This window comes from Lissotriton vulgaris, chromosome 5, assembly GCF_964263255.1.
Source record: "Lissotriton vulgaris chromosome 5, aLisVul1.2, whole genome shotgun sequence".
NCBI classification, from domain to species: domain Eukaryota; kingdom Metazoa; phylum Chordata; class Amphibia; order Caudata; family Salamandridae; genus Lissotriton; species Lissotriton vulgaris.
Window position 1 is genome coordinate 2032760839 of NC_141693.1, and position 25493 is coordinate 2032786331.

The 25493-nt window shown below is 48.8% G+C and overlaps 1 protein-coding gene across 1 annotated transcript in view; it reads right to left on the bottom strand.

Moving 5' to 3' along the window:
* PIP5KL1 (phosphatidylinositol-4-phosphate 5-kinase like 1) overlaps positions 1 to 25493 on the bottom strand; it is a 370871-nt gene that overhangs the window by 145437 nt on the left and 199941 nt on the right. The window contains exon 5 of the mRNA XM_086924947.1: positions 18839 to 18993. Within this exon, the coding sequence (XP_086781073.1) occupies positions 18839 to 18993 (155 nt within the window). The remainder of the gene's footprint in view (positions 1 to 18838; positions 18994 to 25493) is intronic.

Sequence of the window (25493 nt, forward strand, 5' to 3'; positions counted from 1 at the left end):
AGGTTGTATAAATAAAGTCAATTTTTATTGTATATAGCATTTTCTAAATATGTATATATTTTTTGTATATTTGTTGTTTGTAGCCCTGAAGAAGTCCTCTGGACGAAACGCGTTGGCTACTTTGTGAAGACTGAAAATAAAGAAAGAAAAGAATACATAATGGCTTACTGATATATTTTTTGACCTCTCTCTCTGATATTACTCATTGAACATTTTGTGGTGTGCCGAACTATTTCGTTGAAGGATGAATTTCCTTTCTGGCTTGCCGAGAAGTTTGATCAGCTGGAAGCGGTATTTCCTAACACGACTCCTGGTGAAAAACACAGGATTCTGACAATTAGCATGCCTAAGGACTTGACCCCAGAAATTGGTGACTGTGAGTCGTGGGGGAAGATATTTGCAGCAGTTTATGCGAGGTGCTTTGGCACTCCGTCCATGACTGTCCTTCCGACGGTCATTAAGCGTGTTCAAGATGAGCACGGACCTGAGGCAGTGGTTGAATTGGGTATGCACCTATGCGGCTCCTTTGATGTAGTTTCCGATCATATACTTGCGAATGTCAAGGGAGATGCGGTGAACTTTCAGGTGTCCAATGCATTACAGGAGGTTCCCGATGCCGACAAACCCTGACAGTTACCGAGGATTATTGTGGCGGCTTATAAAACTGTGGGCCACAATAGCGTGGGTCTCAAGCCTTTTTCTACTAAGGAGAAACAACAACCCCAAGGGCCGAAGTCAGAGAATGACGATCAGCCCAAGTCCAAAAAACAAAATTGGCCGAAAAGACAAAAACAGGGTAAACAACAACAGCAGAAACAGGAGTCTCGTCCTGCATCACCTGTGCCTGCGCCTACAGAACGTATTTATGACTTGCGCGATCGCGCAACGATAATATCACCTGATCTTTTTCAGGTTTGTGAACAACGCTCTCCTCGTTCTTTTCAGGACTCATCGGCCTCATCGACCGGTGGTGGAGGAGGCGGCAGAGGTCGGGGTGGCCAGCAAGTACGTGACCAGCCCCGCCCGAAAGACGGTAAAGGCAAGCAGGACGATTCAACACTAAGAGACCCCAGTTTCAGAAAAAGAAAGTTGCTGCTTTAACAGCGAGATATGCCACAGATAGTGAGACGGCAGTTTCGGAATCAGACATGGGCTCTGACCTTGCTGGACAGCGCAGTGGAGATTACCATAGTGTGAGAGGCCCTGCGTCCGCTACTGAAGGTGACAGCGACTGATCGATATGTTGTTGTGGAGACAGCTGATAGTAGAGTAGTTCCCCCTGATAGACTTTATGAAATTGTCCTTTTAATTGAAGGTGACATACAACGTACAATCAAAGGGGTGTTTTGGGAGAATCTTACGACTACATATGATATTTTGTTGCGGAGGCTGACTGGCCACCACCTTTTGTGCTCGCAGCTCCGAGAGGGGAGGAGGTGATCTTCTCTAGTTTCGCGCACACGGTCTCGAAAGAGCATGCGCTGAATTTTGCAGAAGAGCGGGCTAAGGCTCTTGCGCCGGCTCTGTACCGTACACAATGTGGTTGGGATCAATTTTTCCCACACCACGAGATTCCTTTACGGTCTATGCCTCAGCCTCAACCTCAATATCCCATCCGACATGAAGCTAAGGCTTCCGTCGCGGAAACCCTTGAACAATTGGAATATCAAGGTCTGATTGAAACTTGTGTGTCACCGGTGAATAACCCTCTTTTTACTGTGACCAAGCCTGACGGTACGTACCGTTTGGTATTGGATGACCGGCATTTGAACTCACATTGCCGTACCTGTCCAGTACAGAAACCCACAGCTCTGCTCTTGCGGATAGTCCTGTGAGTAAATGTTTTAAAACTACACTTGACATTTCCAACTGTTTTTTTGCCCACAATTTGGACGGACTAAGTTCCCAGTGGACCAGTTTTACCTGTGGCGGCAAACAGCGCCAATTTAAACGCTTAGCGATGGGCTATAAGAGTAGTCCAGGCGTGTTTGCTGCCCGTATAGTCTCTCTTTTAGAGTGGATAGACACTGATGCGTGTTCGTATGTGGATGACATTTATCTCACGGACGACGAGCTTTGGGCGCATCTGTGTCGCGTTGACCGCATAATTTGTAACTTTGCGGACTTCGGTTACAAGTTTAACTTTGCAAAGTCACACATTGCAGAGTACACAGTGTTGTTCCTGGGCTACGAGCTCAACAATGAAGGTCGATGATTGGCACCTCACATCTTGAAGAAATGCACACTACTGCGCGCTCCTACAACTCTGAAAAAATTACAGTCCTTGCTGGGATTTTTAAATTTCAGGCGTACTTATATTCCAGAATATGCCCAGCGTATCAAGCCTTTGTATGCTCTGATACAACCTACTTTTACCAAATCTTGCTGGCTGCCGGAACATTCAGCGATTTTGCAATCTTTGAAAGCTGATCTTCTAGAATCTAAATTCTTACTGACCCATGATAACCACACCAACCTGGTGATAAGAATCATCCCTGGGGCGGTGGGTTTCACGTACCTTACTTTTAACGAAGAAGACACAGTACCTATTGCTTACAAGTTACACTTGTACACTTCGGCTGAAATGCGGTTTTCCTTTGTGGAAAAAGTTTTGACAGCAGTGCAAATGGCGCTTCTCAAGGAACGTGCACTGTCACAGGGAAAACGCATGTTGGGTGTAACCCCGTTTCCTGCATTAGAGGCAGTGAGGAAAGCCAGTGTACCAAATTCTAAAGCTTTGCACCCTCAGTGGATACAATGGGCAGCATCTTTGACGTCTCCGGATGTCACGTTTATATTTGATGCCTCCTTACAGTCGCAGTTGTTTTTGCAGTATGAATTTTTTCATCCTGCTCCTTTGGATATGCGGCCTTTGGAGGACTTCCATTGCATCATATACACTGATGGTTCAGCGCATGTTGCGCATGGGTCTAAACACGCATACATTTCCGCTTGCGCTATTGTGGTAGGTGCCATGGTGCATGACGAGTTCAAGTCCAGGGTCGTACACACGCAGACTCTAGGGGACTGCACCGCACAGTTGGCAGAGCTTTGTGCTCTGATGCTTGGACTGGAGTACGCCGATACAGGTGTGACTACTCTTATTGTGAGTGATTCTTACTACTGTGTCCAGTTTTACAATGAAAACCTTTTCTTTTGGATTCAGAAAGATTTTCAGGATTCCAAGGGTAGCACAATAAAACAAAAAATGACCTGGGTCCGAGTGGCTGAGCTTAAAGAGCAGTTGCCACTCGTGTTTGTGATTCATACTCTTGGTCATCAGCGCCTGGGAGTCCACGCTATTGGCAATTCGCTTGCCGAGGAGGCAGCAAAATCAGCGGTATCGACATATTTGGTTGCAGCAGTTACACGTTCCAAAAGTAAGATTGATGATGATATCTTGGCTGCTGTTGCTGCAACTGAGAAGGGAGGTAAATGTCCAAAAGGATTCCCTTTGAAGTTTTCATACCGCTTAAATCCTGATGAAGTTCCTTATGTGAAAATACCTAACGTTGGTGAGAGATTGCTTCCCAACGCGGACCACATGCCTACTCTGATTACCGCAGCCCATGAAGGATGTTTCGTCTGTGCATGCGGGCGCTTCGGCTACTGTAGCTCAGTTACAACAACATTTCTGGTGGCGGGGTCTATACGAACAGACGCGTGATTATGTCCTTCAATGTGAAATTTGCCAGCAGATTAAGCCTTCGACTGCTGCGCGTCAGCCACAGACACAGTTGTACATTTCTAATAAACCCCTTGGGTGTGTTTATTTAGATCACTGCGGTCCCTTTTCTTCTGATACTGCGTATAAATACATCTTAGCAGCAGTTGATTCATGCACATGCTTTGTGTGGGTCTGGCCGCACCGCAGTGCTGATTCACGGACTGTCATAAGAGACTTGCGTATCTTTGTCGGGATTTTTGCCTGTGGTACCTTCCATTCGGATCAGGGTCCGGCTTTCGCCTCTAAGGCGTATAAGGATGCCATGACTTCGTTGGGGGTCCAAGTCAAGTTTACGTCTCCATACCGACCTGAGGGTAATAGTGTTGTGGAATGGATGAACCGAGATTTAAAACAGTCTTTGACGGCTCGAGTTATAGGCACTGGCAGGAACTGGCTGGCCCATCTCAATGGCGTGCACCGTGCTCCTAATAATCTCCCTAGAAGGTCTTTGGGTGGGTGGACCCCATACGAAATGCTCTTTGGTATCAAGATGTACGTCCCTGACCTCGATGGTGCAGACTGCCAGGCCCAGGCTGCGGCCTTTGACGTAGATGAACATTGCAATGTTTTACAGGATCTACAAAAGACAAGAGACAGTCTTGCAAATGAACATTTGCCCTCCACCTCGGATGATGCGTTGCAGATCCCGGTAGTTGGCTGGCTACCCCAAGTTGGAGAACTAGTTCGTGAGAAGATCGATAACAAGAAATAATTTGGTCCCTCTTATCGAGCTCCGGTTCCAGTGCTTGGAGTGAATGGCACAAGAACAGTCATTTTACCACCACTTCCAGGTCGTAAGGAGAACAGGTATATCTCCATTGACAATGTCAAGATACACAGAGTGGCCGATTCTTCTTAGTATGACACCGGCAGTCTCATGTCTTTTGATCTTGAGAAATTCTGTTTTGGCCCCGGTTTCCAATCCTGTGCCTGATGTTGCTCTCGAGTTGCCTGCAATTTCCAGTCCTTTATTAAGTATACTGCCTGGTACTCAACATGATGAAACTGACTATACTTATCCTACTGACTTATCAATGCCTGATTTGCAAACTTGCTTGGCTACAGAATCCAGATTTTCATTTGACACTGTATCGCACACATCTAATAATCCCTAGAAGATTTCTAATTTGGCAAGACTGTTTAAAAAACATTTTTTGGTTCCCCCCTGGACTTATATTTGGATGGTGATTTTTTCGATTTACCTTTATATAACAATTGGTTTTGTGTTTTATTTTTTCCGTCTCGTCAATGGACACTATGTCGAGGAGAGAACTGACATTCGACATATCAATGGAACTTTGGCTCCCCATTCCTCATCGCACAGAGTGCAAAGAGACTTAGCTTTTATTAACATCACAGCTTGGCCTGTCCTAGATGGGATTGTGTGGGATGCGGTTCGATTTCAAATCCATGGGCCCACTGAGGTTATAAATGTGGCCAATGTGCTTAAAGTGTCAATGGGGGATGTGGTTAAACAAAATATATGATCTGATGATTGGGATGTTCACGCCGTTGAATCATTGTTCTCTGATTTGAAATATTATGCTGCCTTTGATGCTGAAGATTTGTACTTGGAGTCTGCTAATTACGGTGATTTGTATTGTTATCAACATTTTGGCAATCACTACCTGCATAAAGCTAATACCTGGAGATTCACTGTAAATTACACCCAGTGGGAACACTGTCCAGATCCTATACAAGGCAGTTCTGCTACCTTTTTGAAAAGGGTTACTTATTTTACAGATTTTAATCAATCTAATCCAAATGCCTTTTATTTTAAAATGGCTGAAAAGTCCATTTCCAAAGTTAGACTTACCAATACTAAATTACTGTATTCGAAGTCCTTTCTAGACCAGTTGGCTGGTGGGGGCTACGAGTTGTGGAAGGATACAATTGACCTTAAATCATTTTGGGGTTCTAAAAGTTAGCAAGGCAGAGAGGCTTTGCACCGAGCATGCCTCATCCCGAACCATATGTTGTTTTTGAATTCTACTATTTCGCAAACAACATGCTTTGGATTGGCTACTCCTAAAAGATTGAATGCTCCTTCCTTTCCGGACTTAGAGGAATATTCTGGGTGGGGTAATTTTACTAAATTTTCCATGAGAGAGTTACAAACTCTGTTAATGAATTCCTCCTTTAACATATCCAGTTTGGATCCCGAAGGCTGGTTGCTCTGGCACAGAAGTGCTGATTCATGCCAGCATCGTTTTCTGGGTTTAACTCCCGGCTATACACAGGTCAGGGTAGATCCCCGTTTTGAAAGTGGCCATTGTGTAACTACCTATTCTGTAAGCAAATTGTGTCAGAACTGGCTCAGACATTCTACCTTGGCGTCAGTTAAACTGCATTTATCTAAACTGACTGATGATGTTTGTGAGAAGGTGGCCTGATATGCAGTGCTCACTATTCTAGTGAACACTATGTATCAGTCCAGCAACCCTTATTGATGATTGGTTGTAAGTCAACCTTATAGACCAGCTATCCTAGTAGCGTGGATACGAGCAGTCTAAGGCTAAAGACTCGAGAGGACGTGTTAAGCCAGCTGTTATACCACATATACCCCTTGAACACCAAGTGAAAGGACACCACACAAGTGTTATGAAAATAAACAGTTATTTATTAAAGATCACAACAGCCCTGTACTCTTTATGAGGACAGGGTACTAAGCACAAACCAAAACTCTTACAAAAATACTTAAGTTAGCACAGTATATACAAATGCCCGAGGGGCACGGAAAACCATATACTTGAAAAGTGGAATGCGAAAATACTAGCAGGTAAGTACAGTACTAATAGGCTTTGGAATCGCTAGGACTTGACTATAGAATCGTTAGATTACTTCTAGGAGACCCAGGGGACTCGGGTGCAGTGTGTGCACTCTCACGCGAGATGCGGGACAAAGTCTATGGTAGCTAGAATTTGCAAAGTTAGTGTTCTCGGGCGAACCCGACCTGGTAGGGAGAAAACGAAAGTAGATTCTGACCCTTGGATAGTGAGGCTATGCTGGGGCACCGAAATGCCGAAGTTACCTAGCCCAGGGGCTGCAGCTGCATAGGACTCAAAAGACGTCGGGAATCCTCGTTGACGGACCAGGAGCCTGGAAGAAAGAAGTTGCTGGCAGGCGACCAGTGAAGAAAGTTCGGTGGATCCAAGCCTGGATCGATGGAAGATGACACCTGAAAGCAGAGGGGACCAAGTTCGAGACTACTAGCCAGTAGTCAGTGGGCACCAGGAGGGCACCGGATGGTAGCCACCTCGACAAGGCGAGTGGGTGACGCTGTGCTCGAAGATCTCACGGACCAGGAGGCGTTGTCGGCGACCAGGAAGGAGGATCGAGCTGTCCCACGAAGATAGAAGCTGTCGGCGTCGCTGGACCCAGGATTGGGCAACAAAGCCTTGGCAAATTCAAGCCCACGCGGTGGACCTAAAATGGCGTCTGGAGTGGACCAGGAGGGTCCGGGGTGCCTCTCTTCAAGAAGGAAGCAAGGGCCAGTCTGGAGCAACCAGACCAGCAGCAGTGATGTCGTCGGGCGTCGTTCAGAAGGCCACAAGCCAGCCGGCTAGTAGCCAAACAACGCGGTGCACAGCAAACAGCAGAAGGGCCCCACGCAGATCGTGGAGATGCTGGGAGGCTGATCTTGGGTGCTGGAGCTGCGCAGGGTCGGGGCTTCTCGGACCCCAAAGCACTCACCCGTGGAGGACACGGTGGGCTTGCAGTAAAGATGTCGTGCAGTCTTGGCGATCGTCGGTCCCTCGAGGTCTCGTCGCACTCACGGTTCTCAGCTTGGCTGTAGAGGTGAGTAGAGGTCAGAGGTGCCAGGGAAGCCGGGTCTCGTCGAGCTGGGTCGTCGGATTTGTGATGAAGGACTTGCAGCAGACCGCAGTGTTCTTTAGGATGGTGCCCGCTTGATGCAGGGTGACTACTCCTTAGCCACAAGGGAGAATCTTGAAGAAGAAATCGTGAAGTCCTTTCGAAGAAAGTCGTGTCTTGATTCCAAAGATGATCTAATTTGAACAGGGGGCCCGCTCCCATCTTTATACTAAAAAAGGGGGCTGACCCGGTGACTAGGTCCTGCCTATGGGTGGGACTAGGAGGGGGGTGGTTACACCCCTCTCCCCTGCCGGACTTCCCCAGGCCAGGGGCTGGTGTGCCCCTGGAACTGGTTCTGACTGGCCTATGCGTAGTGAGCACCGGGGTGCCACTCAGCAGTCACCTTCCTGAAAAGCCCTGCCTACCCAGGATACACAAAACCATGTCTGGGATGGTGCTAGCACCGCCCCGGACAGGAAACCCTTTGTCCAAGCCTCCCTTGCTGGAAGGACTCCCAGCAGCAGGAGGTCAGACTCGTGTCTGTGGTGGCAGCATCCATTTTGTGGAGCTGAGGCTTTAGTTAACTTTAACCGGGGTTCACAGTTACATACATGTCGTGTCCCTCTAGAAGGGTGGAATGCTAACCCCGTCGCCAGAATTGGCGAGGGGTTAGTATTCCAATTCGTATGACACCTTACTCGACATGTTTTGATAAAGCAATACCAAAGTTAGCATTTAACCGCGAGGATTATAATGCACTTAAGAGTATATGGTATGCGATATCATGGAACAGCTATTAGGACTTGGTTCCGCAAGCTGCAGACAGGCTCAGCTCATGCCAGAGCACCATCTCACACGATTCCAAGCACTCTGCCTTCAGGATTGTTAAGGCCTGCCATAGGAGTGACTGATAGGAATCTGTGTGTCCATTTTAGGGTTAGGTATAGGTATACTAAACCTACAGCAAAGGGTGATTACACGACTTTGCCCCAGCTGTCATGCAGCCAGTTGTGTCAAATTTAGGAGGCCAGCCAGGGGTGGCATAATACATGCTGCAGCCCCTGGCAGCCCTGGATACACCCATGCCCTGAGTTACAGGGTCTGATAGGGTGGCCCAGTACCAATTGGAAATGTACCTAGGGTACATGGAATCCATTTTAAAGAGAGAGCAGTAGGCCTGGGGTCCTGATTGGCAGGATCCCAGGTCGACTATGTCCAAAACCAGCTTAAACACAGGGCAAAAAGTTGGGGGCAACCATAGTCAGGATGTACCTTCCTACATAACCTCCCCCCCCCCAAACGAAAGGAGATAAGGCTATCCTTGTCCAGGTAAGCCTCTATTACCTAAGTGGCCATATAAGGAAGGACCAGCTCTGGCTTGGTTTCCCCCTGTGTCATGGTCCACTAGGCAACCCCTCACCCTAAGGGTATCTGAGGGTCTCCACCATAGGGAATCTCTGTCTCTGGTGTGTCTTGGGAAAGTAGAAGGCTGATGCTGGGATGGAGTACTGAAGTGAGGCTCCTCTACCTTTGGGCTCCACTTCCTCCAATCACCATTCATCATGTGTGCCTTTCTTTCTTTAGCTGAGATGCACTGAGCTCTCAGGGTCAGCCTCTGGCTACCTAAAGCTGGAGGCTGAGTCCCTCTGTTTGGCTTACTGGAGGGACAGGTCAGGTCTGGGGTTTTTAGGCCCCATGTTTGGCTGTGCCCAACAGTGTCCAGCTGTGGGAGTTCCCTAACTACTTTTAAGGGGGATCCCTCAGGAGTCTGACTTATTTTCACTTGGCTAGGTTTACCAGCTTCAGTGATCCTAATCTGTTGATTAAGGGGTTCTTTTGGACAGGGGGCCCTTTGGAGTCCACCACTGGCCTCCCTGATCTCTTCAGCCCTGGGCTGACTGAGACAGGGTAGAGAGGTGCAGGTTACCTGCTCCAGACTGGGTCCCACCTGGGAAGGGTCCACTGCCATCAGGGGCTCTGCCAGGCTAGGCCTGACTACCTCTGGGGCAGTTCCTTCCACAGGGGTAGAGTCAGTTCCCTGAGGAGGCTGGCTCTAACCTAGGGTCTGGGAGGGGGAAGACTCTTCTTCCTCCTCAATGCTCTCTGTTTGAGTGGAGTGATCCATTGTTTCAGGCTTCACAACCTCACTATCTGTCTGAGTAGAGGCTGAGACCATTTCAACCTTGCCAACCTTTTCAGGAGGGCACTCAGTTTGTGTTTGGGCTGTGACTGTCACAGCCCTCCTATCCTGTTCTGGAAATTCTGTCTGAGCCTGGGCAGTGGCTACCACTGCCCTTCCAACCTTTTCAGGGAGGAATGGTGCTTGGACTGGGGCTGTAGCTATTACTGCCCCACTAACCTTTCTGGATAGGCCTATCATTCTGGAGTGAGTTTCTTGCTCCACCTCAGCCCATGCTGAGAGTTCCAGGTCATTCCCCAGTAAGCAATCTACAGGTAGGTTATCTGTCACTGCCACTCTCATGGGCCCTGTGACATTACCCCAACTGAGCTTGACTACTGCCATGGGATGCCTTCTCTTCACTCCATGAATGTCTGTCACCTGATAAGTAAAACCAGGGGTCAGTTGAGCAGAGGGGACCAGATGGTCACTCACCATGGTGAGGCTGGCCCCTGTGTCTCTGAATGCCTCAACTTTCTGACCATTCAATAAAACTTCTTGTCTATACTTTCCCAAAATGTGGGGTCCAGTAGTGAAGTTGGCAAACCCCATGCCAGTCTCACAGACAAGAGTGTGGTCAGGGAACCTGGCTAGGCCATAGTCCTCCTGTTGGCCCAGAGTAATGCCCACCACATTCTTGGGGGCACTCCCACCACCTGGGGGATTACCACTAGTGGTAACAGGAGGTTTAGGAGTATTACCTGGGGGTATATTTCCCTTATTACCATTTTTAGGGCAACTGGCATCACTTTTGTAATGACCCACCTGTTTACAGGTATGGCAATAAGGTTTCTTCTGTTCTGAAGGAGTGTTCTGGGACCCACCACCCTTGTTGGAGTTTTGGGGCCCTTGGGAAGTCTTCTCTGTGGATTTATCCCCACCCTTCTCTTGAGGCTTGGTTGATTCCTTTTTCTGGTTATCACCCTGGTTTTTAGGCCTAACCCTGGTTCTGACCCATTTGTCTGCCCTCTTACCCAATTCCTGTGGAGAGGTCAACTCAGAGTCTACCAGGTGCTGATGTAATAGCTGGTTCTGACAATTATTTAAGATTTGCTCCCTCATAATTAGATTATACAATCCTTTAAAATCAGTAACCTTACTACCCAGTAGCCAGCCTTCAAAAGCCTTAGTGGCACAATCAACAAAGTCAGTCCAATCTTGAGACTGAGTTTTCTGGGTGTCTCTGAACAGCATCCTGTATTGTTCAGTGGTTAAACCAAACCCATCAACCAGTGTATTCTTCAAGATTTTGTAATTGTTAGCATCCTCCACCCTTGTGGTGAGGAGCTTATCTCTACCTTTACCATCAAAGGAGAGCCACAAGATAGCTGCCCACTGACTTTGGAGAACACCCTGCACAGTGCAGGCTCTCTCCAAAGCAGTAATCCATTTGTGGATGTCATCCCCTTCTTTAAAGGGGGGCACTATCTTATTCAGGTGCTTTTTATCAAAACTCCTTTCCCTATTGCTAGGTTTATTGCTGCCACCAGTGGGCTGTAGCCCACATAATTCTTGCTCTCTAGCAAGGGCAAGTCTCTCTTTGGCCAGGGCAAGTTCTTCCCTTTCAATCCTCAGTTTGACTGCCCTTTCTTCAGCTTCATACACTCTCCTCTTAGGGGAAGACATCCCTCTCTGAGAAGAGTTGAGAGAGCCATTGGTTCGAAAGGATCTGTTAGAGCCTCTTGATAGAGACCTAACTCGTCCATTCCCAATGTTAGGCTGACCTGAGAGTGGGCCCAGGGGTCCCCCAGTACCAAGCTCATGTCTGCTTAAGTTGGACCTGCTTAGTCTACTGCCTTCTAGCTGTCCCTTATCTGCCTCATCCCCTGACAACTGGTCCTCATCCTCATCCTCAGCATCATCTGCTTCCTGGAGGGGATGGTCCTGGCTATCAAAGGGTCCCTGTAAGGAGGGCAAACTTCCTTCTGGATTAGAAGGGTCTGGGTTACCAGCCCTACTGGCATCATAAGCCTCTAAGAGGCTAATCAGAAAGGAAGTGGTGGGGTTAGACCCCTGTTTTAGTTTCCTGAGAGTACACACTTGTCTCATCTCATGGAAGCTAAGAGCAGTATATTTAGAAGGGACCTGAGGAGGGTCCACTGACACAAGGGGATACTCAGAGTTTCCTCCTTTGTCCGACATACTGTTTCTAGTGTGGTGTAAGTGATGCACCTACCTACACTATGTGTTTCCCTACTGATCCCTTGCTAGAGTTGCAGCCAAGGTGTGCTAAGCCTTGAGGAGCTGCAACAGCTGGTTCAGTAGAACTCAGAGTATTCTAAGCTTAGTTATATGTACTACCAGTACTTATGTGATCTTTCAACAAGATATTCTTAGGATACGTGTGGTAAAACAACAGCAAGCTCAAATCCCAACCGCTGCTCACCAATGTGAGAAGGTGGCCTGATATGCAGTGCTCACTATTCTAGTGAACACTATGTATCAGTCCAGCAACCCTTATTGATGATTGGTTGTAAGTCAACCTTATAGACCAGCTATCCTAGTAGCGTGGATACGAGCAGTCTAAGGCTAAAGACTCGAGAGGGCGTGTTAAGCCAGCTGTTATACCACATATACCCCTTGAACACCAAGTGAAAGGACACCACACAAGTGTTATGAAAATAAACAGTTATTTATTAAAGATCACAACAGCCCTGTACTCTTTATGAGGACAGGGTACTAAGCACAAACCAAAACTCTTACAAAAATACTTAAGTTAGCACAGTATATACAAATGCCCGAGGGGCACGGAAAACCATATACTTGAAAAGTGGAATGCGAAATTACTAGCAGGTAAGTACAGTACTAATAGGCTTTGGAATCGCTAGGACTTGACTATAGAATCGTTAGATTACTTCTAGGAGACCCAGGGGACTCGGGTGCAGTGTGTGCACTCTCACGCGAGATGCGGGACAAAGTCTATGGTAGCTAGAATTTGCAAAGTTAGTGTTCTCGGGCGAACCCGACCTGGTAGGGAGAAAACGAAAGTAGATTCTGACCCTTGGATAGTGAGGCTATGCTGGGGCACCGAAATGCCGAAGTTACCTAGCCCAGGGGCTGCAGCTGCATAGGACTCAAAAGACGTCGGGAATCCTCGTTGACGGACCAGGAGCCTGGAAGAAAGAAGTTGCTGGCAGGCGACCAGTGAAGAAAGTTCAGTGGATCCAAGCCTGGATCGATGGAAGATGACACCTGAAAGCAGAGGGGACCAAGTTCGAGACTACTAGCCAGTAGTCAGTGGGCACCAGGAGGGCACCGGATGGTAGCCACCTCGACAAGGCGAGTGGGTGACGCTGTGCTCGAAGATCTCACGGACCAGGAGGCGTTGTCGGCGACCAGGAAGGAGGATCGAGCTGTCCCACGAAGATAGAAGCTGTCGGCGTCGCTGGACCCAGGATTGGGCAACAAAGCCTTGGCAAATTCAAGCCCACGCGGTGGACCTAAAATGGCGTCTGGAGTGGACCAGGAGGGTCCGGGGTGCCTCTCTTCAAGAAGGAAGCAAGGGCCAGTCTGGAGAAACCAGACCAGCAGCAGTGATGTCGTCGGGCGTCGTTCAGAAGGCCACAAGCCAGCCGGCTAGTAGCCAAACAACGCGGTGCACAGCAAACAGCAGAAGGGCCCCACGCAGATCGTGGAGATGCTGGGAGGCTGATCTTGGGTGCTGGAGCTGCGCAGGGTCGGGGCTTCTCGGACCCCAAAGCACTCACCCGTGGAGGACACGGTGGGCTTGCAGTAAAGATGTCGTGCAGTCTTGGCGATCGTCGGTCCCTCGAGGTCTCGTCGCACTCACGGTTCTCAGCTTGGCTGTAGAGGTGAGTAGAGGTCAGAGGTGCCAGGGAAGCCGGGTCTCGTCGAGCTGGGTCGTCGGATTCGTGATGAAGGACTTGCAGCAGACCGCAGTGTTCTTTAGGATGGTGCCCGCTTGATGCAGGGTGACTACTCCTTAGCCACAAGGGAGAATCTTGAAGAAGAAATCGTGAAGTCCTTTCGAAGAAAGTCGTGTCTTGATTCCAAAGATGATCTAATTTGAACAGGGGGCCCGCTCCCATCTTTATACTAAAAAAGGGGGCTGACCCGGTGACTAGGTCCTGCCTATGGGTGGGACTAGGAGGGGGGTGGTTACACCCCTCTCCCCTGCCGGACTTCCCCAGGCCAGGGGCTGGTGTGCCCCTGGAACTGGTTCTGACTGGCCTATGCGTAGTGAGCACCGGGGTGCCACTCAGCAGTCACCTTCCTGAAAAGCCCTGCCTACCCAGGATACACAAAACCATGTCTGGGATGGTGCTAGCACCGCCCCGGACAGGAAACCCTTTGTCCAAGCCTCCCTTGCTGGAAGGACTCCCAGCAGCAGGAGGTCAGACTCGTGTCTGTGGTGGCAGCATCCATTTTGTGGAGCTGAGGCTTTAGTTAACTTTAACCGGGGTTCACAGTTACATACATGTCGTGTCCCTCTAGAAGGGTGGAATGCTAACCCCGTCGCCAGAATTGGCGAGGGGTTAGTATTCCAATTCGTATGACACCTTACTCGACATGTTTTGATAAAGCAATACCAAAGTTAGCATTTAACCGCGAGGATTATAATGCACTTAAGAGTATATGGTATGCGATATCATGGAACAGCTATTAGGACTTGGTTCCGCAAGCTGCAGACAGGCTCAGCTCATGCCAGAGCACCATCTCACACGATTCCAAGCACTCTGCCTTCAGGATTGTTAAGGCCTGCCATAGGAGTGACTGATAGGAATCTGTGTGTCCATTTTAGGGTTAGGTATAGGTATACTAAACCTACAGCAAAGGGTGATTACACGACTTTGCCCCAGCTGTCATGCAGCCAGTTGTGTCAAATTTAGGAGGCCAGCCAGGGGTGGCATAATACATGCTGCAGCCCCTGGCAGCCCTGGGTACACCCATGCCCTGAGTTACAGGGTCTGATAGGGTGGCCCAGTACCAATTGGAAATGTACCTAGGGTACATGGAATCCATTTTAAAGAGAGAGCAGTAGGCCTGGGGTCCTGATTGGCAGGATCCCAGGTCGACTATGTCCAAAACCAGCTTAAACACAGGGCAAAAAGTTGGGGGCAACCATAGTCAGGATGTACCTTCCTACAATGTTGATCTGTATGATTTTATTTAAGGCCCGGCTACAGGTAGATCAAAAAGATGGATATATGCTGTTTATAATGAAATTTGAAAAGCTTCCCAGATTGAGGCGGCTACCCGCCTCAGGGCCATAGATCAAGCTAATTTAGAAAAAGTGCTAGCAGTTGTAGATAACAGCATTAACACGCTCTCTTCTCTCATTTACACGTTAGATAATATTGTGTCCTCGTTTGTAAATATTGTGCAAGATGAGGTGTCTGCCCTGTACCACGGTCAAAATCAGTTGCGTTCCATTATGCAGTTTGCATGGACATTGCAGACACTTAAAGCCTCTAAAGTGCTGTGGCATTACATGAATATGTCGTCTTTATTTGCCCCTTAAATTTGACTGACAAGCAAAGCTTGCTATCAATGAAGGATGCTTCTTTTTCCATGTCACACATTGAGAAGTTAGAACCTTTACCGTTTTCTGTGGCTGAAGCCAATGCTGCTACATGGCTTATTCATGGTTTGATAACTCTTCCTTTTCCTTTATTTGTATTTACGAATTGTGTGAAGTACTTTGCCATTGGCAGATACGAGCCTCTAGGAAGTTCTTATCTCCATGAAGCCTGGTCGCTTCCTTTTACATATAGATGCCTTAGGGAGGGTAGAGAAGTTTATTCGAATGGTGAAGAATACACTGAAACACCGGATCATTCCTTAATGTGTCGACCTATCCAAATACATGGCTCTTGCAATCAAAACAAGCTTAATTTAGCCTGTGTTTTGAAAGGTACACCCGTGCCTGCAATAGTTCCCACATTCACGTTGCTGGCTAACGGGAGTTATTTACTTTTAAACAATGAGGATTGCTGTGGGTTAATTAAAGGGATTCCTTATGTCGTTACAGTCAGTGAACGTGTAATTTGTTGCAAGAATGTAATGTATCCACCCCCGCATGGGAAACTTGATGTTTCCATCTGGCCTAAGATTCCGACCTTGAAGGCAGAGTTCAATAAGATGAGTCGCATAAGAGCTCTATTGTCCCAGAAAGAAATTGCCCTCATATCTGCGCGTGAAACATTTGTCCTTCACGTGGCTAACACCCGCACAGAAGTACATGCCTTATTAAATACTGATCTGCCCTTGCACTTCGGTGAATTAATTCGTACAATCTTCAATGCGTCCTCCACTTCGGGGCTGGCTCACTTTTTTAAAGTTGTAAGCAGTGGCTTAGTGACTTCCTTCCAAAATATTTTCGGAGTCATTCCAGCATTCTTCCATACTATTTTCTCCAACCTGTTTGGTGGATTTCCCTTACTACTGGCGCTGGCTGCGGGCGTGCTATTGCTGTTCTGTCTATTTCAAAATGGATGCACATCCTGTGGTGCAAGACGGGCTGTCACGGCTAGGGCTTCTTCGCTCCCGGATGCATGAGTACTATGGTGCGCTGCCGCTTGCCACACTGAGTGCAGCGTATGGATTATCGTTTTGATTTTCCTACTTTACATGCGTTCAGCCTGTTTTCCATTGTCTGAGTTGCGATTTCGAATGGGCCCTGGATTTGTGTCTCTGCAATACGGTATCTCCCGAAGCGGATTATAATCAGCTTATGAGTCCCTTGGTTGCTCATGAATTGCTTTGTTCTGATGGAGGGATTATGGCCTTTGCAGTGATGCATGGTGTTCTGGGTCGTTGGAATGTGTTCGCAGCAGCGCAAGATTTCTTGGCTCGCAGTTTCCTCGAGAACCCACCGAGTTGTCCTCTGATGGTTCAAGAGGCTCCAGTAATCGAAGAGCATGTATGTTCTTTCGCTTTGTTAAATTGGATAGTTGATCTGTTTTCAGATGATAACAGTGACTTCCTGTTGGAGGCTGTTGCTGCTTATTTTGCCTATTCATTATTAGGATGAACTGGGATTGCAGTCCCACGTTTTTGACCTGAACATCGCATTGGATTTTAATTTTTTTTGGGACTCTCCCAAAACTTTTTTTGAAAAGATTGCCTATTGACTTTATCATTGTCCACTGCTGAGGTTTTTTTTTTCATGATTATTGCAATTTTTTTATCTCCTTCGATTTTTTAAGTGACAAATTAGAGACTTGTGTTTGAACTATCGAACTTGAACTCTGCGTTCCTAAATTGCCCATTTATACTTGTCCTATCAATGCTTGGATCAAAGGGAGGGTGTCTTGTGTATTGGTTTCACCTTTGCACTGTGTTAAGTTGGCATGTGTTAGTTAGAGTTTTAAAAGCCATTTTTCCTTTCCTGCTGCCTCTGCACACGACACATTTTGGTATTAATGCTTTTCGCCTAGTTAGGTATTTTGCTTTGCAGGAGAATAACATGTTTGCTTATAATATCAGCCTTGCTTGGTAAGCTATGTCTGTACAGTGGGTGCCGAGGCCTTCAAGGTTATTTCAACACAGCGCTTATTGTTTGGATTGATCAGCGCACAGAGTAGACATAATATGGATGCAGCTGTGGCCAGCTTTGGTTTTAGGCGCGAATGATATTGCAATGCGCAAGGCAGGAGACACACACTTGATGAATATCCGAATGCAGAGAGTTGGTGCAGGAGATGATGTGATCCATTTCTGCTGAACCCTAAGGTATGCGCCCGCCCTTCTAAACCCAAAGAGACCTTCTGTAGATATAATATAATATACTAGCTAGGGAGGGTAAACTGAGGTTCTATTTAGACCTGTTTCCTTTAGCATTTTAACATGCTTTCACCCTTTGTATTTTATGGAATAGTAACTATGCTTTTAACCTTGATCTTTATAATATGTTTGCTTGTATTAGCGAAGATACTGCGTTTGAGAACACTGCATTAGAAATAAACATTTCAAACTCACATGTGTCCTCATTGACTCCTCGTTCTGGATTGATATGTTAGTATAACGAAAGAGTGTTCATGTGTTCCACGTTCCCTGAGGTGTTCTAAGTCCATGTTCTGGGTTGTCTAAATCATTGGGGTTTTGTAAGAACCAATGAGACACTGATTGCTAGTCTGGTAGGGGATTTTGGGTACTGAGGTGAGTTTTGGCACACCCTAATTCGCTGAGGTTCTAAGTCTCTATGCACAGTTCTGTGTAGGAGCAGAATCCCTGCGACAACACAAGGGTGCCCCGATAAGTGAACACATGAGGGGGCCCCAGTGAGTGAACACACAAGGGTGCCCCGGTGAGTGAACACATGAGGGGGCCCCAGTGAGTGAACACATGAGGGGGCCCCAGTGAGTAAACACACAAGTGTGCCCCAGTGAGTGAACACACAAGTGTGCCCCGGTGAGTGAACACAGAAGGGGGCCCAAGTGAGTGAACACACAAGTGTGCCCCAGTGAGTGAACACACGAGGGTGTCCCAGTGAGTGAAGGGTGCCCCAGTGAGTGAAGGGTGCCCCAGTGAGTGAAGGGTACACCAGTAAGTGAATGGTGCACCAGTGAGTGAACACACAAGGGTGCCCCAGTATGTGAAGGGTGCCCCAGTGAGTGAACACACGAGGGGGCCCCATTGAGTGAACACACGAGGGGGCCCCAGTGAGTGAACACACGAGGGGCCTCAGTGAGTGAACACACGAGGGGGCCCCAGTGAGTGAACACACAAGGGTGCCCCGGTGAGTGAACACACGAGGGGGCCCCAGTGAGTGAACACACGAGGGGGCCCAGTGAGTGAACACATGAGGGGGCCCCAGTGAGTGAACACATGAGGGTGCACCAGTGAGTGAAAGGTGCCTCAGTGAGTGAAGGGTTCCCCAGTGAGTGAAAGGTGCCCTGAGTGAACACACGAGGGGGCCCCAGTGAGTGAACACACCAGGGTGCCCTAGTGAGTGAAGGGTGCCCCAGTGAGTGAAGGGTGCACCAGTGAGTAAATATACAAGCCTGCCTCAGTGAGTGTACACAGGCACATCCATGGACGCACAGCTCGTCCTCCTGTGTACACAGTGCACGCACACACGCCTCTGTTTGCACAGTGCACGCACACACGCCTCTGTTTACAGCACACACTGCCCCCCCCCCCACCCCGGGACTCACGTCAGGAAGAAGTCGGCCTTGCTCTTGGAGTTGCTGATGAACTGCAGGTAGGAGGCTTCGGAGGACAGGGAGCGCTGGTACTCCTTCTCCTGGAGACCGAGCGCCTGGCGCAGGTGCGCAAAGACGGGCGCGGCATAGGTGCGCATCTGGAAGCCCTGCGGAGGCAAGCACAGCGCTTAGAGCATGGAGCAAGGCGCTGCGCACCCCCCTCACACCCGCACACACCGTCCACCCCCCCACTCCCCCAAAGGTCTCTGCACCCCTGCGCAGGTGCGCAAAGATGGGTGCAGCGTAGGTGCGCATCTGGAAGCCCTGCGGAGGCAAGCAAAGCGCTTAGAGCAATGAGCGAGGAGCTATGCACCCCCCTCACATACCACACACACTCTCCACCCACCCACACACACTCCCCCCAAAGGTCTCTGCACCCCTGTGCAGGTGAGCAAAGATGGGCGCAGCGTAGGTGCGCATCTGGAAGCCCTGCGGAGGCAAGTACAGCGCTTAGAGCATGGAGCAAGGCGCTGTGGACCCTCCTCCCACACACACACATACCCCACACACCCCCCACACCCATGCCCCCTGAAGGTCCCTGCACCCGTGCGCAGGTGCGCAAAGACGGATGCATCGCAGGTGCGCATCTGGAAGCCCTGCGGAGGCAAGCACAGCGCTTAGAGCTGGGAGCAAGGCGCTGTGCACCCCCCACTCACACACCCCCAAATCCTTAGCATCGCACTGCTGAAGGGTCTATGACCCCTGCGCAGGGGCGCAAAGATGGGGGCAGCGGAGGTGCGCATCTGGAAGCCCTATGGAGGGAAGCACAGAGCTTAATATATGGAGCGAGGCGCTGTACACCCCCCTACACAGACACAGACACCCACCTTCTCATCATTGCTCTGCTGAAGGGTCTCTGCAGGGGTGGGGGGCAGCGGAGGCAAGGAAAGTGCATAAGTCTGGCGCCGTGGATCAAGGCATTGTGCATGTAAAGCCCACATACGAATTCTTGGACCACAAAAAGGTGCGACAGAAGTTTACACAAGAGCCCCCCCGTCAGCTGCTGCCCCATCAGCCCTTGTCTGGCGAGTTGTGGTAATTGGCGCTCAGGGCTACATAGCTGTTTATCCTCACAAGGGGCTCATTTATGAGGCCTTGCGTCAGTTTTGCACTTTTTGCGACGCACCAGCGGTGTAAAACATGCCTCCTCTTGCGCACTATTTAGAAAGTCACGCATCTAAGTAGATGCGTCCCTTTGTAAATCCCTGCGCTATATTATACCTGCGTCAGGTATAATGTATGCAGGGGGGGCGTTCCCCCGCAAAAAGCCTCGTAGAAGTGATGCAGCTAAATCTTTGAGATTTCACTGCGTCACTTCTAGGACGCCATTGCGTCAAAATCTGGCACCTGCCTCACAGCAGGCGTAAGACTGACGCAGGCCCTTTCACATGGGGCCTGCCCCATGTGAAAGGACGCATTGCTGGAGTTGCGTTACTTTTGTGACACACTCCAGCAATGCGACACTTTTGCGCTTACAGATACGTCAGAAATACTGACGTGCCTGTAACTCCTTGCGACAGGATTCGTCATACATTAAATATGACGCATCAGGAATGTCGCAAGGAGTGCGCACTGAGAAGTGATGCATCGCTGCTTTCACTCAGCGATGCGTCTTTTCTCTAAATGAGGCCCGAGGTGTCGACGCCAAACTACTGTCCGTTCTCCAACATCCTGTGGATTGTACAAGAGCCCGGCCCGGGTGCGTGGATCCTTCCTCATTGGGGGGCAGACATGGGCAAAATATGGCTACATTTGGAGTTTTTTTTTTGAAAAATAGGAAAAAAGTGCTCTGGATAAAAGTGTCTTTTTTCCCCATAAAAATGGAATCAGCAAACAGTTTGCTGTGCTAAAGTCACCACCTTTGAAGTTTTCAGGAACATACAGAGCTGAATAAAAAATTTCATTTTTTAGCACAGTTTTGAGATTTTTTAAAGAGGTTGCTCGTTTTTTTCCTATTTTTTGTTCTCTCAATCTACTTTCAGTTTGTGATGGAAACCGGTGTGAACCCCACGGGTGATCCAGGAAAGCTATAGATTTCTGAAAAGTAGACAAAATTCCAAATTCAGCAAGGGGTCATGTGTGTAGATACGGCTTTCCCAAAAAAACTAACTGTTCAAATAAAGAAATATGGAAAATGAGTAGGAAAAAAACGGCATTTGCTACTTTTTCATCTGTAACTTTTTACCAGGATGGCTGATTTACAAAAGCAATATACCATTGCGTCTGCTTGACCCGCTTGCGTGGATATAGAGGGTGTGTAAAGGGGCTCCAAGAACCCACGGTAGCCAGAACCCGGGGTGCCGCGAGACCCGAACCTGTTTGAGGACGTGGTTTATCTATTCACACACGCCGTAGGAATTGGACAAGGTGGGCGCCCGACGCAGATCGGACCGAACGCGCGAATCTGCAGTTGCTCCTGCAACGTACTGCCAGGCCATGCGCGGAGGGGTTTTTGTAATTTTTCGGCGCCTCTCGGGCTTCCAGGGGGTTCGCTTTCCTCCCTTTCGCCCGCTCCACACGTTCTCTGGAATGGTGTTTTACGGGGAGAAGTTGGTTTATCTTGATCTATATTACACGTTTTCCCACGCATTAGCACAGCTTTCAATCTTACCGTTATCTTCCCTGCGCAGAACTACTTTGTGGGATATTTCATTGCAAGTATGGGCCAGTGTTGTCATCAGTGATGCTCAGGGACCTGGGAGGTTTCAGTTTGAGTCAAGGGTGCTTTGTGGAACGTGGATGCCTTGGGAATTTTTCAGGGACTCTTTCTCGATACTCTTTTGACCATCCTTGGCTTCGTGGTTGTACTGGATAGAAGCATTACTGTGTCTGGCTGGGGGAACAGGGAAATGGTGCGTGTAACCTGCTGTGCCGTGCTGTCTCAGCGAAGAGGGGACGATGGCTAATAGTTATTACACTTGCCAATACCAAGGTTTATCTGTGATAAAAATCGCCGCAGCTCGGCGATAATTTTTTCACGCTAACCAAGCAATAGCGATAATCATCGCTATTGCTTGGTAATATGCCCCTGAGTTTTTATACTCTGTCATCCACAGCATGCTGCAGTTAGGCGGGACTCGTTCCTGTATTCTCTGTCAGTGAGTTGGGATCTCATCAGGCTCACGTCAGGATGAGGTGCTTGTTGTATTATTCCCAAGCACAGCTGCTGGTTTTATCCCTGCACTCAACGACATCCACTAAGCCAACGTCCCTGCTTGTCGGGTGGGTGTTCTCGCTGCATCATTAGCCGGATGCAGCGGTTTAACAACAAGGTGCCCGTCGGGAGGCAGGTTGGCTCCCGCAGGCACAGGAAGGCCCGGGTGCAGGTACTCTATGGGTACATGGGGGTGGGGGGGCAGGTTTACACCATGCCTGGTAGACACTCTTCCATGCCTTCTTTAGCGCCGACTGTACCCGATGGTGTAGGAGCGCTTCCCAATAGGAACAGACCTGTGACTTTTAGAGCCCGAGAAGTTAACACTTTACAAAGCGAACATAAGACAGTGGCAATCGCGAGCACACTTATCTAGAGGCAGCAAACGGTGCACTGCAGCAGGAAAAGGGACACGTGTGCAGGTTACTAAAGCTTACAAAGTACTAGGAGAGGTTTACTGTTGCTAGGAATGGAGGACCTCGGATACTAGAACCACGTCACGTGGGCAATGGTGGCACGGAACCTTTCACTATGCAAGGGGTAGCATGCAGCATGTCACAAGAGAAATGTGAAGTTTTCATGTTTCACGAGTACCAAACACAGGTAGAAGGATATCTCTGAGTAAATAGCAGCTTTCTTTACCCAGGATCACACTGGGAGGACTCACCGGAGGGGGGGGGGGCATGGTGCCAGGGTCTGGGACACCTGTTTTCGCCCCAGGCATCATTCTTATCCCTGTGATTGGGACGCGCAGGTTACCCCCCATAGAAACCTTACATTGGTAGTCTGCTGGTGAATGTGAGCAGGGCAGGTAGTCCGGTGCATTAATAGGATGCTTTCGCATTTAGAACTACTGATGAGTCGGGGCGATTTGTTATTTGCTAGGCTATAACTGGGCGTTCTCTTAGTAAGCAGTGAAAGAGTGTGGGCAAATCTTACATCCCCTGTGACACATTAGATCTGCGTGTCTTTCAACAATGAGCGTGTCGGGCCATATCATACATGACATGGTAGTATCCATGTGCTGTAATGAATTGTGTTCCTTTTGTACAGTACTGCCACGTCAGTCTCTTTCCATATCGGGCACCTGACTCCCAACTTTGCTACATGTCTGTCTCACACATGCACACTCCTGGTTGGGATACCCCATAAAGCAGCCTTATGACAGGTTTTTCTTAGAGTTCCTTGCTGGTCAATGGGTGTTGTCAGGGATAGCAGGTTTCCCCTATCTCCATGGTTTCATTGCTAACACGGAAGTGTCAGTCTTAGTCCTCGCATGTCACTCGTAGCGCACCAACAGGATAGGTCTCACATGGCAGTGGGAAGTGGGCAGCCATGGGGAGCGGCTAGCTCTAGGTGGGCTACGCAAGAAAGCGACAGGGTAGTTTCTTAATTTTTATGCATCTATTAAGCCTGGTCTGAGCCAGCAGATGGGCTGGTTATAGAAGCAGTGCTCCCATTGTAGCAATTATAGTGAGGCTTTGGTATTGTGGGGAATTACCAGCCAATCTTCTGCACATTGTCTGAGATGACTAGTTGGGCCTGCACGAGCCACTCGTATACCTCCTTTGTTATGGCCACGCTGAGTCATTCTCTTAATGGATCACGGCTTAACCAGTTTCTTATCCGCAAGGCCAATTGGTACTATGGTGTTGCGTGAGCAAGCTGCTCAGAATTTGGGCCTGCTTTAGCCGCTCATCCTCCTCAGCCTGACCCCACTGAGACCTTTCAAGTCTGGTTCCGCACCAGGTCTGGCTGATACTACGAAGCCTCTACCTGGCTCCATCCCTCTGGACACAGGTTGGTGTGTTTGGCCAGTTAGGCGTTGGTTCGGCTGACTTCACTTGTGGGGGCCCGAGGTTGGCACGCAGTGGAGGGCCCTTGACTAGTCCACGGGTATGCTGTTACCTAGACAGTATTTTATGTGGTGGTCATTCAAGGATTAACGTAGGGTCTCCTCTGCAGTGTTCACATGCCAGGGAGTCAGAGGAGGAAGTATTAGTTGCACAACATGTATATTCAGGTGGATAGTTGCTTGGTAAAACTTCATAGGGTCCACGAAGGCCAGGCACAGGGGGACGACTGGTACAAGTGACTATCTTGAGGAGATACTCTTCACTATTCCTTTATTCTACTACTGCCCTCAACTCGGAGAGTATTGAAGGATATCAACACGGGTACATGGGCATAAGACTGGTATGTCAATCATTAGGGGGGGTGCACAGGGGTCTTTTCCATAAGTCAGTAGGCCAGTATTAGTGACGCACTATTTTTCACAGCAGGGGAGAGGGCCTGTCCAGGTGGGCGGGATTCGTAGCGTCAAGTCTGGACTTCCGTAAGTGTGACATTTTGGCCCATGTTGAGACATCCTCACAAAGGGCATCACCAGTTCTTACACTCGGGACCTTTGGCTCTAGGGTGGTGCGGGAGCTTTTTACACGGAGCTGTGGGCCTGATCCTGCCACACACACCTGCTCCAGTCTCCCCGCTAGGACCTGGACATAGGTAGGTGCATTTTGGCCATGGAGGCGATTGTTGTGGCCTGTGTTACTTGTAGGGTCCGGACGTGGGCAGGCTATTTTACAGTCTCTATTCAACAGCTTGGGTGAGCACGCGTTGAGGGCCCTGGCTAAGTCCACTGGCGAGCGTTCGCCTGGACAGGATGTCATATGATCGTTTTAGGTACAAAATAGGTTTTCCTTTTATAGTTTTCTTACAGCATTCTGTACGAGTGTTAAAGTAACATTTCCCCTATACACAACAGGTATATTCTATTGTATAGGCCAGGGCGCAGGCCCGCCTAAAGGGGGCGATTATTACAAGTGATCGTCTATGCCTAAGCTAAAAAACTCATTCTGACCTTAGAAGCATGTCGGAGAAGTTAGCGGCCAATCAGTGGGCGGTCCTTCTATTGCAGTTTTAGTGCAAGCATGCACCAAGAGTTGGATCCCAAAAGGCACCCCAGACACACTATGTCCAGTCCGTAGACAGGCCTTGTCTGTTGCGGCCAGCCATTTGTGTGTTGTGGTGCATCCTGGCACAGAATTTACTCTATCCCAGTAGGGGACCAGTGGTTCCACCGGAAGACCATTATGGGAATCTTGTGATACTCAGTTTGTAGTTCGACACCATTATTGGTGTAAGTATCTTAGGTCACAAGCGGTTAGCAGGGCCCGGGCACCTGTGACCAGTTATAGGTGCAGCAAGCAGCATAGGCTATGTAGGGGCACGTCACGTGGTGCAATGTCTTGTGACGGACACAATACCATTATTCCCTCTAACCCGTGTGACACCTCGTGGTGCTCAGCAGGGTGAATTCGGCATCTATGTAAGTGTCTGGTCATTGTGGCATAATAATGCATCAGAAGACAAGACCAATATGAACTTACAGTGGGAGTTTACCACCATAGGGCGGGAAGTAGCCGACTGTGGGGGACAAACGATTTTGAGCAG